The following is a 17870-nucleotide window of genomic DNA, read 5'->3' on the forward strand; positions in this document are numbered from 1 at the left end:
GTTTTCCAAATACGAACTCAAACATATTCTGTTCATAACATTTGTACATCATGTCTTTTTGAGGGGAGCCCTGTGGCTAGATGCACCAACATGCACATCACTAATAAAGGTTTTTCACGCTCTACCCTCTCTCAACCCACCGCGAAACCACTTCTGTAGTCCATATGCGTGAAGTTCTTAGGCAGTCTCTGCGTCCTAGCACATGCGTCACATTGATAGGTGCGGTTTGCGCATCGCAACTCCCCAAAGAGGCAAGTCCATATTTGTCGAGGTGATGCACTGAGCAGCAGGCATTTCTGGAGTAGCTATATTTAGATTCTGCAACTTTTTTCCTGCTCCCTTCCTGATTGATCATTTTGGAGAAGTTATATTTCCCTATAGGAATGTACCACGTGTCCGCATAGCACTTCTTGAGACGAATCATTGATAAACAGAAGCCAGTTAAGAACCCTGTTGAGTTGCTGGCAGCTCCGATGTGGTGCAGCTGCAACACACTCGACGTAAAACCGCTGGGTAGGAACCGACAGCAGGGTACACACATCCAAATATGCGCGTAACTGGAGTGCTCTGGCGAGGCCACCCTTGCACCCCTATCCGGATAACATTGTCGTGATGTTCAATATTTCGGGGATTGAGCCCACTTTTAACAAGAAGGAAGACAATTCCGAAGTTATCAATGGCTCTCTGCAGCTTCTCCTCGTCACCATCAGCCCCACAGCCATGTGGAACGAGTCGTGCGGGGAGCAGCTTCTGGATTTCACTCGCCCGGAGAAGATCGTTATCGGGGTGATGCTGGCGATCATCACGGCGGTCACAGTGATGGGAAACACGCTGGTGGTGATCGCGGTGTGCGTGGTGAAGAAACTGAGACAGCCTTCAAACTATCTGCTGGTTTCTTTGGCGGTGGCTGACCTGTCAGTGGCCATAGTAGTCATGCCGTTCGTGATCGTGACAGATCTCACCGGGGGCAAGTGGCTTTTTGGGGAGGTGTTCTGCAACATCTTCATCGGCATGGATGTAATGTGCTGCACTGCCTCCATCATGACCCTGTGTGTGATCAGCGTGGATAGGTAAGTTTCCAAAAGTTTTCAAAGCACCGTATCAGAGCTGCTTTCGTTACTGCTTTGATGACTTTCGTTATGCACAGGTACCAAAATTACGCACGCAGCGCGCAGCGCGTTAACTGAAGCCAGGAACAGATCAAGCAGCAAATGAAGTAATGATCCGCAAGCGGAGCGAATGAAATAACTGTTGTTCTGTGAGACATTCACACGCGTTTGCGTAGTTATTTGTGCGGTTGAAGCCACTGGAGCAGAAGATGAGTTCATAGACTGTGAATGATGTACAGCAGGTTTTATTCATTAGCTTGACCGGACCACGGCAGCAGCATTTCCTGTATGCTTTGAGGATCAGCGCCCATTGACCTTACAGCGACTATTTCCTTTATAGATGACTTACCAATATCATGCAGGTCTGCTCCAGTTCATGTAGGTTGCCCTTCTCACTGTTAGTCTTAACAACAAGAACAAAGCAGCGGGGAAAATTCCCTTTAAGTGCATGCCGCAGTACACGGTGCAAATTTCATATTAGAAATCTGAACTGGGTTTTTTTGTCACACAAAACACACAAATAGGATCTTTCAAATGTATTTTTTGCCCATTTTCTATTTGTCCCTATTCATGAAACTGAATTTCCAGTTAATTGGAGTGACTGCTCACAAAACCTGAGCTAACTCTGCTAGTAGAGAGAAATGAGAATTTTCCACTGCTCTCAATACAATCCACACTGTGATAAACATCAGGTGATTGGTGTAACTGATCTGCCTCTGTAACCATAACGAAGGAAGAGGCTCATGGTTGTATTGATTAACTGATTATCTCCCTTGACTTTCCAATCAGATGTTATTACCTCAGGGTATTATGCTCAGAATTATGCATGTTTCCTGTGTGTGAATGAGTGAAGCACGTGGGGCTTAAGTACGCTTGATAAGCTAACGATATTATGGGAGGAACTGGCTCACAGATATCACACTGTGATACTGTGATTGCACCAGTCAGCTGTAGTAAAGCTGACAGAAGTATGAATGTGTTTTGGGCTGGTTGATGAGTTTGGATAGAGGCTGAGGGTTATGTTTGGCCACTCAAATCCCATTTAGGGCTTGAGGAGGCCCCCTATGGAACCACGTGGAACCAATAACATGTAATATTGCTCAAAAGTTTGAAGCCACTTTAAACTTTAAATAGTTCTTATTTTTGAAAAAAAAAAAAGAACTATTGAATGGATCAAGGCATTCCAGTTTCTTTTTGAAACGGAAGTTCTAAAAAAAAATGTAGGCCTTTGCCAAAAACCTAAAAATTTGATGCAAGATTGCATCCAGTGGTGTAAAGTACTCCCCTGACAGAACTGCCAACCTGCACAGCTGAGCAACAAGAGACGTAAAGCATATCTCTGGTTTAAGAAACAGATGCCTCATAGATTCTCAGAGGCCTCTCTTGGATGCTAAGTTTGACTGCAGAGCCACAAAGAGGAAATATTTCAAACATGTCAAAGAACACGGATATGGGACAGGTGGTGAATGGAGGTTTCAGTTTTTAGACCAGGAAGAAGAACATCTGTGAGATGCAGAACCAATGAAAGGTTTGTTGGAGGTGCTTGATGGGATTTTTCATGTTCGCTGAAAAAATGGGGTGCCTTGGTGGCACATATTTTCTCCATTACTTTGCCATACTCTGTGAACATGGCCCGATAAGAGCCAATCTCTCCAAACAGTACAACAGTACGCTCATGCAAAGCACAGCTCTAAATATGAAGAACGTTTGGTGCATATGAACTGCTCAGGAAACCAATTCAGCAAGTAGGAGGTACATCAGGAAGCATGGGGTTAATGTCTCTAGATGACCTCAATGAAGACAGAATGCCAAATGTCTGCTGGACTGTGGTTTGTGTAAATGGAATGGAAATCCTTTGAAAAAAGCAAAATTTGAAGGACAAAAAAGAATGGTATTAGAAATCATAACTGCCTTTTACAAATCATTTAATGACTAAAAGTATGATTAAGAAATTTTCTGTGTGAATCCAAACTTGTACATCACACAAGCTGAACTCGTCGGAGCCAGTCTGAAAAGGATCAGAGAGACTGTGGCTAAAAGGCTTTGCTGATCTTAGCCACTTGCTGTGATTATAAATGTGGCATGCTCATACTATACACTCAAAAAGGACAGATGGAGCCACCTTTGAGCAAGCGTGTCTGTAAAAACACAGCGTCTAATTGAATCTGTAGCCGTGAAATCAAAACCAAGTCACAGAGCCACCATGACTGCTTTCTGCATCTGTCTGACCTTCCCCAAGCAAACGACTGAAAGAGAATTTGAGCTGACGTTGTATCAGTTTAGGTTTGTTTTCATCCCTAACAACAGCTCTACAGGCAGTTCCCCCGAAGTGTTTGTGTCGATCTCCATGAAAACAGAGTCAGTTTAATTAAACAATGCAGTGTGTGTTGGGCATATGATTCACAACAGCAAGTGTAGAGATCACTCATTAGGATGAGACTTACCAATTAGACGCATGATTAGCTGTAATTAAGGGTCTCTCGCAGTCGTCTCAGAGTCCCAAGGACATGCTTTCTAAAAAAAAGAGAAGCTCAAGAGCAGTGCTGCAAATTGACCAGATGTGTCTGCAGCGATTATATGCTCCCTGAAGCCTAGGTGTTCCACAACAGAGAGGACTATTGATTTTCTCTCAGAGCTCATTTAGATTTAAAGGGGAGAACGTGCAATGTATATGCCAACATAAAAGGACAGTCTCTAGTGTAAGTGGTTGATTCATTTATGATCCTGGATTTGACAGAGTTCAGCGATGGTGTTTCAGTGTGATCGCTGTCATCCTGGTGGAAAACAGTATCTCCGTAAGGTCTTATCATTCATCCTGTTAGAAACGTGGCACAGGAATGAAGCTGTGCTGAAAGAAGAATCAGAAGCAAACGTAATGTCACATATAAAAACAAAAGTGTGTCCCTTTAATAATTCTTAGCCTAATCAAAGGCCCATGCTATTGTATTTTTAGTCAGTAAGGCAATTTACTGGTGCACATTCATAAAGAAATATGTAATTAACTAAATTACCAGCCAGCAAAGTAAGCCTCGGTCTAACTCCAAGGTCTCAGTCTCTTACCTCTGCAATTTGTGCCTCCTAAAAATGACTTGACAGATTGAGACTTGAGCAGGAAGCATTTCCTGTTTCGGCGAAGAAGTGAGAGAAAACTCACTGTGACTTCAAAGGGTTTCAGTCTTCTCACATTAGCACAACAACATCATGGTGTTAATAAAATGACCAGATAGGAACTTTGTGTGTTTCTCATCTAATCCAGCAAGTTAAAAATAAAAATAAAAATCAAACTACTAGAAAAGTTTTAGCAGGAAACAATCTGGCAATCAGAACTGCAGTTTCAAGGCAGAGGGCCAGTAAGAGACAAATAAGGGTTATTTTGAGTTGTGGCTCATGCAAAGCTACGTTAACAGAGTCCAATAACAAAAATAGAGAGCTGGAAACGAGCACAATAAAACTACATCCATGATGTGTCACTTCAAATAATTAGCTCTGATCTTCTTTGTTTTTTCTTTGCTATTTTTCTCCTTTGAGTCTCTGCTTCACCACAAGTGACTTATGTTTAGATAAAACTCATTTACATTTCATCAGGTACATCAGTTCCTCTGCTCGCTAGTGCAAATATTTAATCAGCCAATCACATGGCAGCATCTCAGTTCATTTAGGCATGTTGATGCAAGTTGACCACATCTACATACCAATTTGACGATCAAACTGAGCATCAGAATGGGGAAAAATGATGATTTAATTACTTTAAATGTGGCATGGCTGTTGGGGCCACACGGCCAGAAACTGCTGATCTGTTTGGATTTTTCACATCTTACAGAGAATCTGAGAAAGAAAATCAAACATCCAGTGAGCATCAGTTCTCAAGGGAAAAACACCTTCTATGATGCCAGATATCAGAGGAGAGGCCAGACTGCTTTGAGCTGATAGGAAGGTAATAGTAACTCAAATAACTAATAGTGACAAACAAGATATGCAGAAGAGCATCTCTGAATGCACAGCGCGTCAAACTGCTACAGCAGCAGAAGACCACACCGAGTGCCACTCCTCTGAGTTAAGAACAGGAAACTGAGGCTATAATTCACACAGACCCAGCAAAATACAACAACAGAAGATTGGAAAAATGTCATCATAAACAACATGAAAGCATGGATCCATCCTGCCTTGTATCAACAGTTCAGGCTGCTGGTGGTGCAACAGTGTGGGGATATTTTCTTGGCACACTTTGAGTTCCCTCCCTCCCCCCTCATCCTTTCATGACCACAATGTACTCATCATGATGGTTAACACATGCCCAGCAGGATAACAACATGTCACAAAGCTCAAATCATTTCAGAGCAGTTTCTTGAACACAGCAGTGAGTTCGCTGTACTCAAATGTCCTCAACAGTCACCAGATATCAATCCAGCAGAGCATCTTTGGGATGTGGTGGAACAGGAGGTTCACATCATGTATGTGAATCTGACAAATCTGCAGCAACTGTGTGACGACGTCATGTCACTATGGACCAAAACCTCACAGGAATGTTTCCTGTGTCTTGTTCAGGCTGTGCCACAAATAATGAAGGCAGTTCTGAACCCGAAAGCTGTCCAACCCAGTACTATCAAGGTGTAACTAATACATGAACTGGTGAGTGTATTTGATTAGTGCCACCACGAGGAGTCATGTTTTAGAGACTCTGGTGAGTCAGGTATGTGGCACAATCCTTTAGGAGCACCTATATACAACAGTGTAATAAAACATATTGATATTTGGTGCTAAAGTAACAATAATTGTGTGTATATTGCTCTATCAATATCAAAACCCTCATTATTCCATTGAATGCACTGAATTACTGTAAATTAATTAAGAAATTATTATTAAACTTTCTAGAAAGATTTGACTTTCATTTTAAAAAAAAGCACCGTTCTATGTTAATATTTCTGTTCTAAATATGTATATTCTAAATGGTAAATGTGCGCCCCAGGGTGGCTGTGGCTACAATGTAGCTTGCCATCACCAGTGTGTGAATGTGTGTGTGAATGGGTGGATGACTGGATATGTAAAGCGCTTTGGGGTCCTTAGGGACTAGTAAAAGTGCTATATAAATACAGGCCATTTACCATTTTTATTCTAAACAAACAACCTGCTGCTGTACTCCCAAAATACCCAGTAATATCAAAAGCTCCAGTTAGTTTGTACTGTTTGTGCAAATGAGACTTAGAGTTTCACTGTAAAAGCCCGTTAATCACCTCCAGCCTCTTTAAATGGAGAATCAGTAGTGCAAATCGAAGCTAACACACCAAAGCATGACCCAGTCACAGCAGAAGAGTCAGTCTCTTGATGTGTTGTGAAGTGAAGAAAAGTGAAGTTACATATCCAAGGCCTCCTGCCCGAACTAATGCAGGCCTGCTCCTTCATACAGCGTTCCAGCATGCACTTTCAGGAGCAGCCTTCATGCCCACTTCCCTAAAAAGTTAGTATCGCTTTAGGCTACATTCAGTTTTTACCTTCACTGAGAGTAATATGTTGTACACTCAATAATTCAAAAGTCAAAGATGAATGATTTATTCACAACAGTGGGAAGCGAGGAAAGTCCTTTTTTCTGTATAGTTCCCCAGAAGTCTAAGAAAAGACGACTCTGAAGGAACGGAGGAGTGGGGCTTGTTAAATTTGCAAATCAAATGGCTTAACTGTCAGTGAACTTGTCTAAGACGGAGGGGATGTAGGTCAAGAAAAAAAATATCACAGGAATGCAGCGAAGTAAACTTTTCCATCAAGGTTCAGTCTAAGTGCAACATAGGTGTGATCACACCTGTAAGCTCCTGCAGGGAGTGCGATGGAAGTATGTCAACCGGTTCTCCACAACTGATAATATTTTTTGTATGCACTTTTGTCCCAGGAGAGACTTTCTTTGCTTAGAGCAGCTGGGAAATGTCCACCTGCAGCACCACGCACAGATGACTTGACCTCTGTGATGTTTCCTGTGGTAATAAGCCACTTTCCCGGGCGCTATCCGCTCCCCGCTTGTTGGCCACCTCTCCAAAATCTGAAGGAACAGACATCTCAGACGAGGCCTGTGCAGTCAGATCATGCCCATAAAGATGTGCTTAATAAGTAAAGAAAGTGTGTTTTGGGATTAAACAGGATGTCACAGTGAATTTTTAATTCCTGTGGACCAAACCAGGTTAGAGAAAGTGCTAAATTTGAGAGGTTTTAGAGACCACACGAGACCCACTTCCTGTTACAAACCTCTACCAACCTTTTACTCCGAGAAGAGAAACCACTCTTGTGTTTAAGAGGAAACAGTATTTACTTTTAAAATGCATCACTGTTCCTGCCCTGTAAACAAACACTTCTTCTTCTAAAGCAAACTGCTGTCAGTGAAAAACATTTCAGAGCAGCATTAAATAAAAATACTGGGAGCAGCATTTTTTCTTTTTTTAGATCAAGTTAATCATTGATAAATCCTGCTTACACAACGCACCATAACCATCCTGTTTGATGGTCTGTTTGCGTTTTATTAGAGGGGCACGCAAAGCGAAAGACAAATTGCACATTGATCATGTGACGGGTGAGGTGTGTGTGGGAACGGACCTGTAGGGGTTTAAAATAACTGAGAACAAAAAAAAATCAAAGAGAAGACAGTGAAATTATAAAAATGATCGCATTGTTGTATTGCTGTTTGCTATTTTTCAGCACACGATGCAGGCAAACATGATCATTATCCTTATTGTTAGTTATATGCTTTCCACAGCATGTCTTCTAGCCTGTCTTCCTTCTCTCGTGGCCTGTGAAAAGAGAGTTTTTCCTCCCCACTGTCGCCAAACTGCTTGCTCATAGGGGGTCATATGATTGTTGAGTTTTCTCTGTATGTATTATTGTAGGGTCTTCCTAACAACATAAAGCCCCTGTGGGACTGTTGTTGTGATTTGGAGCTGCATAAAACTGAACTGAATTACAGCTAAGTCAGGTCCAGTACGCGTCAGTCACAGAGTGTCATGTGCATTCATAACATTTGGAAGTTACATTAATGAAGAGATTTCAGTTTGCTGATTGAGATTTGTCATTAAATGCACTTAAAAGGACTGATTTCAGCATTGTTTCAGGATTGATATGAATTCATAAATGAAGAAATTAAAACTCAAAACAGTGGTCCAATACGAGAACATAAGGGAGACTATTGCAGTGACAGTGTCTAATTTTACTGTATATACTGTTGAAAACTGCACAAGCCACAAATATGAAAAGATGTGAAACATGAGTGGTGGTTGAGGCAAACCTAACCTCAAAATCTGGGTCTTTACAATCTGCATGGTAGCGTGCGCTCTGTGCTTTACCCCGATCAGTCAGATCAACCTGCAGGCAAGCAAGCTTGTTAACAGAGAATGCCACTAAAAGTGACACAGATTATACCAACCTGACCCCGTCACTGTCATCTGACATTTTACAGTTTTTGTATATTCTTTGATTTTTGCATAATACATTTTGCACATTTAATACTATATTAATTAGTTAAGTATAGAAAATAAAGTCAATCAAAAGTTTTTCTGGTCATGGGCCTTAACGCACATAGAAGTTTCAAATTCTCAGTTTGTGTTAATTTCCCCGGCATTTTTCAGCCCTCGTAACGTCATAATTACAGCAAATAGCCTCAGAACATTGAAGCTTTGTTAAAAAGTCCAACTCAGACCACTTTTATGTCAACTCTATGTGTCGCAATCTAAAGCCAAACTCTTGTTTATGTTCTGTGCAAGTTTTTTGGAAAACCAAATCTAGGTCACAATATAGTTGTGACCTATATGATGGTTTGAACACATCATGCAGATTTAGTTGATACAGCAAGGTTTTTGTTTTTTTGTTTTTTTAAAAATCCCCTTAAAAATAACTTAGCATGCAAAAGGGATCACAGAAAGCTTCTGAATGATCTGCATAGCTTATTTCTTATTTTAGGTCTGCATTTCAAAGTATGTATTTATTGCATAATTTGTGCTTATTTTTATTTTATTTTATTTTATTTTATTTTATTTTATTTTTGCCTGTCCCGTTTGGCTCTTTTGCCATCAGAATTGTTGTCTAAAGGCAAAGAAAGATGCCCAACGGATTTACTTTACCAAATTGAGCATCCCAGCCTTGCCGTAATGGTCCATTTGATTCACCTTTATTGTTCATTTTATTTTCACTTACTGAATACGGGACAGACTTGACTGGGGGAAAGAAGGGGAGAAAGAAAGAGGGAAAGAGAAACAGCTGAGAAGAGGGACGGGGGAGAAGGGCAAAAAACAAAAACCAACAGAACGGGCAGAGAGAAAAAAAAATGCATATATCGATCACCTGGATCACCTGCTGAGAAAGAAAAAAGAAAACAAGCAGAAGATTTGTGCTTATTTTTAATCAAATCTTTATGTAATTTTTAATGTATTTCAAAGAGATCAGTACTGGAGTTTAGCGCATAAAGGCTGTGGTATGTGTCACGGTTTAGATTACATAAATAAAACGGGATAAATAAAAGACAGACATGTTCCACAGTCAGTGGATATTACTGAAATGTAAGATGGACTCGGTCAGGGCCAGTAAAAGTGGTTCCAGAAAAAAAAAAATCAAACACACTTTGACTGAAGAATGACCACAGAGACACACATGGTGCAGAATCTTCTTACCCCTGTCCTGCACGCTGACTCTTCTCGCTGGTGTGAACAAAATGTGTGGGCTGAGTGTGATTACAACTCTGTCAAATAACTGATACTCTGAAGTTGTTGACATGAAAGTTAAAAGGTACTTGGAAATTAGAAAAATCCTTCCAGTTCACAAATAACTCAAGAGCAATAAGCAAATGGGATCTATGTGAGAATTAACTGAATGTATATAATAAATAAAAAATAAAAAACATCAATTGAGGACAATAATTTTCAGTTTTTGATGTATGTTCTGTTGGCTACATGACTACGTTTTTATTGGAGTGAAACTACTAGGTTATAGCTAAGACACAGGAAAGTGTCTTTAAGATACCGATACCAGAGGTAAAGCAAAGCACAGAAATGTTTTTCATGTCCTCTAAGGTCAACCATATGGAAAATCGAATTTTGCAAAAAAAAGATTTTATTGCTAAACTGATTAAATTAACAGATATTGTGGCATTATCGCTAAACAAAAGGAGCTAAATTATTTCCATTGCAAAATATGATTCATCTGAAACTGTGTGTGCGTGTCTTTGGGCAGGTCCTTCTTAAATGCCTGAAAAAGCACACGTGGAAGCTTTGTGATTTACTGTTGGGTAGCTTCGGTTAGAATAGTCCCAGAAACACGAATCAGACTTTGCCACATTTAAAAATGAATGACATGAAAAAAAATTCAAACTGCCCTAAATAGTTTGTCTGAAGTCAATCTGGAGACTAAAGAAACACTTCGATTCAGGGAGAAACTGGAACAAACCACTTAATAAAAGTTTTGTATCAACCTAAATACGTGCTCTGGATCTCAGAATTATGGGTTCCTTTCCAAAACCTCATAACTTGTCCAGAGCTTCATTTCTTCAGTTCTTTATTCACTTTAACACCTACATTGAAAAAAACCTTCAATGCACCCGCTCTCATTCCTGTCTTTCAGGAAAATGCTGCACGAGTTTGAAAAGCACAAAGATTCATGCTTCACGAACATGATTGCATGATGTGTCTGTTTGATTTATTGTGTCGATTTGGAGGTTTTCTGTGTTGGAGCCTCCTAATCAGTGAGCTTTAGAACCAGATTCGATCTCGACCACCGGCGTTAATACAAAGCAGCAGTACAGGATGATAGATCGCTAACCAGACCATGGATAGAGATGTGAGTTTATTTTGCTATTCTTGGTCTGTCACCTTATTTACCCAGCAAACTCTGGGGACAGGATGCAGAAAAGGGCAAAGTGCTGAGTGAATTTAGTGTGGTATAAATCATGCTTTGTGTTATTTGGTATAACAAAGGTGGAGTCCATTACTCATCAAGGCCGAACAAAGCACCAACAAGAATTTACTAAGCAGTGAGATAATGGGTTTCTTGTTGATGGAGCTGAGAGACTGCAAACACACACACACACACACACACACACACACACACACACACACACACACACACACACACACACACACACACACACACACACACACTGTAGATTGCAGATAATATGCTCAGGACATTTAGCATATTGTTGCTCTTGCAGAATAACTCAAGCTGACATTCAGTTCATTTGTGCACATGAACTGAATATTTATACGTTCCACTAAATGCAGAAGTATTAAAGATCCTACAAACAGGGATTGAGAAGTTATCTCTGATAATTCAGTGAGCAACCGTGTGCATTACTCTGTGTATAGTATGTTGCATGTCTAAACGTACTGTCTGCATTAGAGCATATACTGTAACGCTGCTGCAGGTGACAGCTTTTAGTGGCAATGTCTTCAGACACGCAGACTTTAATTAACTCCTGCATGTTACTTTAACTGATACATCGTTCTTCATACATGCTCACTGCTGTGCATCATTAAGATATACTTGTCAGCTAACAATCCAAGAATGTTTTATGATGGATGTGCTCATTGGCTATAGTTCAATGTGACTTTACAGCAGATTTGTTTTTCCTGTTATTTGGGTCAGGTAAATGCTGGGAAGTTAGTGATTTAACTCCCGGCACTCCACAGAGGTTGTATTCCAGCTGTGAAATAGCAAACTGAGTTATGGCACACCCATCACTGCCAAACTGCCCTTCAGCAAGACACTGAACTTTAGAACTGACAACTAACTGGGTCACTGCACTGTGTGCTGAACTTCACTCTTTGAAATGTCTAGTGTGGAAAAGGGAAAATTCTAGCAAGAAGCAACTGCACAAGTTTAAAAACAGCAGTAAACAGAACCATTACCAATACAATGTCGTGCTCTTAGCTGATTTTGAGTATTCAGGATTGCTCAGAAAAAGGAGAATCTCAACACTGACAGATTAGCCTGGCATACAGAATAGAAAGCTCCTGTAAGCTGACAATCAGAAGGCATTTCAACGTACAGCGAGACAGATGTGCTGACCACATAAATTCTTGATCCAACTCTCTCTAGATCTGTAGCTTCAAATCTTGCAGATAAACACACTGATTCTGAGTACTGACAGTTTAGTCTACACACAACAACAACAAAAAAATAAAATGTAATTATACAGTCCCGAACAAAAGTTTAAGACCACTTGAAAAATGGCAAAAGAAATCATAGTTTGCATGGTTGGATCTTAACAAAGTTCCAAGTAGAGCTTCACCATACAACAAAAAGAAATGGGACTGAGACAAAACATTATTTTTGAGCATGCAATTTATTGAAAACAATACTTAAACTGAAGCAGGCTGTTTTACAGCTGATCAAAAGTTTAGGATCACACCTCCAAAAAACCTGTAAACCACCCCCAAAACAGAAATCAAAATTTCAAACATGAACTCAGTAATGAGTAGCTATACTATTGTCCATTTTTGTAAACATCGCTTGCCATCAAAGGTTCTCATTTGGATTTGGATCAGGGGAGCGTGCAGGATGGTCCAAAAGAATGATGTTATTCTCCTGGAAGAAGTCCCTCGTGTGTACTGCAGCATTGTCCTGTTGATAAACCCAGTCGTTACCACACAGATAACAGCCCTCTGTCGTAAGGAATGCTCTCTGCAACATCTGGACATAGCCAGCGGCGGTTTGACGCCCCGGCACTTCCTTCCACTGAAGGAAAAAGCAACCCAGACCATTATGACTCCCCCTCCACTGTGGCACACAGAAAACATCTCAGGTGGGATCTGGTTGTCATGCCAGTAACGTTGTAAACCATCAGGACCATCAAGGTTGCATTTTTTCTCATGAGAGAAGAAAACTTTCTTCCACCTTTCAATGTCCCATGTTTGGTGCTCTCTTGCAAAGTCCAAACGGTCAGTTCTGTGGCGTTTAAGGAGACGAGGCCTTTGAAGATGTTTTTTGTTTTTGAATCTCTTCAGTGTCACATGCCGTCTGACGGTTACGGGGCTGCAGTCAGCACCAGTAACGGCCTTAATTTGGGTGGAGCATCATCCAGTGTCTTGATGGACAGCCAGTTGGATCCTCTGGCTCAGTGCTGGAAAATTCTTTTGGGTCTTCCACTTGACTTTTTTGTTCCGTAACCCTTAGGATCATTTAAAAAATTCTAAATTATACTTATGCAGTTCAACAACCCGACCACATTCAAAAAGGGAATGCTTTTTTTCCTTTGCCATCATGACCTGATAGAAAATGACAATGAATCCACATTTTTACACAGATTTGGCCTTTTAAGGGCCATGTGGTCTTAAACTTTTGATCAGCTGTAAAACAGCCTGTTTCAGTTTAAGCGTTGTTTTCAATAAATTAGATGCTCAAAAAAATGTTTTGTCTCAGTCCCATTTCTTTTTATTGCATGTTGAAGCTCTATTTAGAACCTTGTTAAGATCCAACCATGCAAACTATGATTTTTTTGGCCATTTTTCAAGTGGTCTTAAACTCTTGTTCGGGACTGTATATATAGGGTCACTCCTCACTCTGCCTTGTTCCCAAACAGTAGCAGCGTCAGTATAATATAGCTGTCAGGTAATTATCAGAGAATGTTGTATGATGGATGTCCTCAGTGGCTGTGACTTTATAGCAGATTTGTTTTCCTTGTTATTTGGGTCAGGTGTTATTAGCTGGTTATGGTCCGGTACTATAAATCAAGTTCGACGCACCCCGGATAGTTTTTTAAACTTTATCTTATTCAGTTAAGATATGTACATACACGGGTGTTTTTTATATCAGCAATTTTCTGCTTTAATTAAAACAAAACAACTTAAAAATTGGAAAGTGTTGTTAAGATTGTGCCAAAGCAACAGGCAGTGATATAACAATCAGAGGATCAGGCAGGTGAACAGGCAGGCATAAAGCAGATAAAGGCCCACACTGCTTTTTCTTGTTGATGCTGATAGTAATGGTATTTGTGGGAGCCAGAAGCTGTTTACGATGAAACATTTGTTTGTGTCTTTTAACATGGTTTGCTTCAAAGAGGTAAAAGACCATATTTATCTCTCATTTGTGAGGAAAACTTTTAAAAAAATTATATCATAATCATCAGTGAGTAAGAAATGTGCCCCTGATTGTAATGACTCACGAGCTTGTAGGTGCTCAGATCAGCGGTTCCAGTGTCCATGGATTGAGTGGGCGTGTCTGTGAGAGCACAAAAATATACATCACCTGTAAGAAAACAGATTGTGTGCTATATTTATTGCTGCTCTATGCTTAAGTTCAAAACTGCATATGCTTTGTGGAAGTTGGAGACACCTCTTAGAAAGAACCACAGTTTTCCTCCTTTAGCTCAAATGATGGAGCTTAAGCTCGGTACAACACAGGAAGGATTTCGCTGCCACTCAGTTTCCCAAATCTGATTGAATAAAACCCCAATATGAATAATTTCATGATGTAAATGAACAGGACGCTGGTGCATATACAGTCAGTCTACATAATAAGTCAGTCTGAATAAGCCAGCTTCATTGTTCGCACACATTCCTCGCTGCACAGCACTTTTTCTTAGAGTGACAGTTTTTCACCTATAATTATGCGCACTGCTTCTGCAACACAATGCTAACCTCTATTTTGCCAGATCACTATTATCACTGTTATTACCTTGTTGTCACTGCTGTGTTTGCTCACCTGCAATGGCATTTTGTCTGTCCGTCTTTGAAATTAGGCCGCGCTGAGACTGGGGATGTACATGGATGTGTACAACTGTGATTAAATATGGGTTTTCAGCAAAAAGTTAAGACAGCTACTGGTTCCATAATTGCAGGTAAAAGAAGAAAAACAAAAACATGAATAAGTGAGACCTTGAAAAGAGCATCATTTTTCAAAAACTAATGTAAATTTATGAGGAAAACAAAGCTGTGAGGTTGATTGTGAAGCTTCTAATCAGAGTAGAGCTTATGTTGCACTTCTTTTTTTTTGCATTAAAAAATAGTGCAGTGTATTTAGACAAAAAGAAGTGAGGATGAGGTGACAGCTTTTGTGCATTCAACACAATGGACCCATGCAAATACATTACTGGTTAAATCATCAATATGGCTCCGTACTCGGCTGTCACAACAATTTGATCCAGTCTTGCAAAGTGAATCGGTGGCAAAACTCTCCACATTTTTGGGAGTTCATTTGTGCTTTTATAACATCAAATACTATTCAACATTTTGTCATAATGTACCACTTTGTTCCCAGAAAGTATCTAGTTCTTTAATATAAATGTAAATATGTGACATTATGAGTTTTTCCTTGGAGTACGTATAATTAATTCATTTTATTACATTTTTATTTTGTTTTACCCTAAATTTCCCCAAAAAGTGCCATCACACGCAGGTGAATAATTTATATTTTTTCCCCCTGGCTCGCCTTAGATGAGATTAGCAAAATTCTTGCTATAATGAATATTCCTATCATTAGTCATTTCTTCATCTCTGGGTAGTGCACTGAATTTGACCTCCAAGTTTGATGTTCTGATGTGTGTCATCCAGTACAAAATCAAATTTAATTCATTGCTTTCTTCTGCTGGAAATTATTAATATCAATCTTGCTGAACTCATGTCCTATCTTTGCTTATGTCATTACCTCTGGCTGAACATACTTTTGTCATTTATTTGATCAAAATCTTTCTGTATAGAATACAGCTTAATTGATTTATACTTCAAGAGATTTTCCAATTAAAGTGACAAATCCAACTAGATAGAAGACATGCTGTAGAGGCACCGAATCATTTAAAAGATTACAATCGCCCCTCAGATCTCCTGTGCTCCTGATTGGGATGAGAAGATGATCACATGAATAAATGAGCAACGTTTGCACATAAGAGTCTAAAAAAAAAGAGAACACCTGCACATTTTTTCTTTACCAATCATGCTTCATGTTTGAAAGCACACAGATGAGCTATTGTTCTATATAGATAAAAATAAAGGGAGAAGCCTTTAGTGAATGTACTTGTATAGCTCCTTTTAACAGCAAGGTCATACAAAGGAACAATAACAACATATATATATATATATATATATATATATATATATATATATATATATATATATATATATATATATATATATATATATATATACTGCAAGACCAGACTGACCAACCTGTGCACTGCCTGGATTGATTACAAGAAGGCCTATGACTCAATGCCCCACAGCTGGATACTGGAATCCCTAGAATTGTACAAGATCAATGGGACCCTAAGAGCCTTCATCAGGAACTCAATGGGGATGTGGCGTACAACACTAGAGGCCAACTCCAAGCCCATAGCACAAGTCACCATCAAGTGCGGGATCTACCAAGGAGACGCTCTGTCCCCACTGCTGTTCTGCATAGGCCTGAACCCCCTCAGTGAGATCATTAACAAGACTGGCTACGGATACCGACTACGGAACGGAGCAGTTGTCAGCCACCTCCTGTACATGGATGACATCAAGCTGTATGCCAAGAGTGAACGAGACATCGATTCACTGATCCACACTACCAGGCTATACAGCAATGACATTGGAATGTCGTTCGGACTGGAGAAGTGTAGTCGGATGGTAACAAAGAGAGGGAAGGTAGTCAGAACTGAGGGGATTGAACTACCAGACGGCAACATTGCAGACATAGAGGACAGTTACAAGTACTTGGGGATCCCGCAGGCGAATGGGAACCATGAAGAGGCCGCTAGAAAAGCTGCAACCACCAAGTACCTGCAGAGGGTCAGGCAAGTCCTGAGGAGTCAGCTGAATGGTAAGAACAAGATCCGGGCCATCAACACGTACGCCCTGCCCGTGATCAGGTACCCTGCTGGGGTAATAGGCTGGCCAAAGGAGGAGATAGAAGCCACTGACATAAAGACAAGAAAGCTCCTTACCATGCATGGAGGGTTTCACCCCAAGTCCAGCACCCTGAGGCTGTACGCTAAGCGGAAGGAAGGGGGCCGGGGACTGGTGAGTGTCAGCACCACAGTCCAGGATGAGACAACGAACATCCAAGAATACATTGGGAAGATGGCCCCAACTGACCGAGTGCTCAGTGAATACCTCAGGCAGCAGAAACCCAAGAAAGAGGAGGGAGACGAGGAACCATCATGGAAGGACAGGCCCCTGCACGGTATGTACCACCGGCAGATAGAGGAGGTGGCTGATATCCAGAAATCCTACCAGTGGCTGGACAAAGCTGGACTGAAAGACAGCACAGAGGCACTAATCATGGCAGCACAAGAACAAGCTCTGAGCACAAGATCCATAGAGGCTGGGGTCTATCACACCAGGCAAGACCCCAGGTGCAGGCTGTGTAAAGATGCCCCAGAGACAATCCAGCACATAACAGCAGGGTGCAAGATGCTAGCAGGCAAGGCATACATGGAACGCCATAACCAAGTGGCCGGCATAGTGTACAGGAACATCTGTGCCGAGTACAATCTGGAAGTCCCGAGGTCAAAATGGGAGATGCCCCCAAGGGTGGTGGAGAATGACCGAGCTAAGATCCTGTGGGACTTCCAGATACAGACGGACAAAATGGTGGTGGCTAACCAACCGGACATAGTGGTGGTAGACAAACAGAAGAAGACGGCCGTAGTGATCGATGTAGCGGTTCCGAATGACAGCAATATCAGGAAGAAGGAACACGAGAAGCTGGAGAAATACCAAGGGCTCAGAGAAGAGCTCGAGAGGATGTGGAGGGTGAAGGTGACGGTGGTCCCCGTGGTAATTGGAGCACTAGGTGCGGTGACTCCCAGGCTAGGCGAGTGGC

The 17870-nt window shown here is 40.9% G+C and overlaps 1 protein-coding gene across 2 annotated transcripts in view; it reads left to right on the plus strand.

Annotated features, from left to right (window-relative positions):
- Positions 1-150: 150 nt before the first annotated feature.
- Positions 151-17870, plus strand: part of htr7c (5-hydroxytryptamine (serotonin) receptor 7c) — a 31245-nt gene continuing 13525 nt past the window's right edge. For both annotated transcript variants that reach the window (XR_014280041.1, XM_082554079.1), the window contains exon 1: positions 151-1070. Coding sequence is in view for 1 of the 2 variants with exons in the window: in XM_082554079.1 (XP_082410205.1) it covers positions 613-1070 (458 nt within the window). In the remaining variant the exon portion in view is untranslated. The remainder of the gene's footprint in view (positions 1071-17870) is intronic.

Source organism: Aulonocara stuartgranti (assembly GCF_965226115.1).
Source record: "Aulonocara stuartgranti genome assembly, chromosome: 12".
Taxonomy (NCBI): domain Eukaryota; kingdom Metazoa; phylum Chordata; class Actinopteri; order Cichliformes; family Cichlidae; genus Aulonocara; species Aulonocara stuartgranti.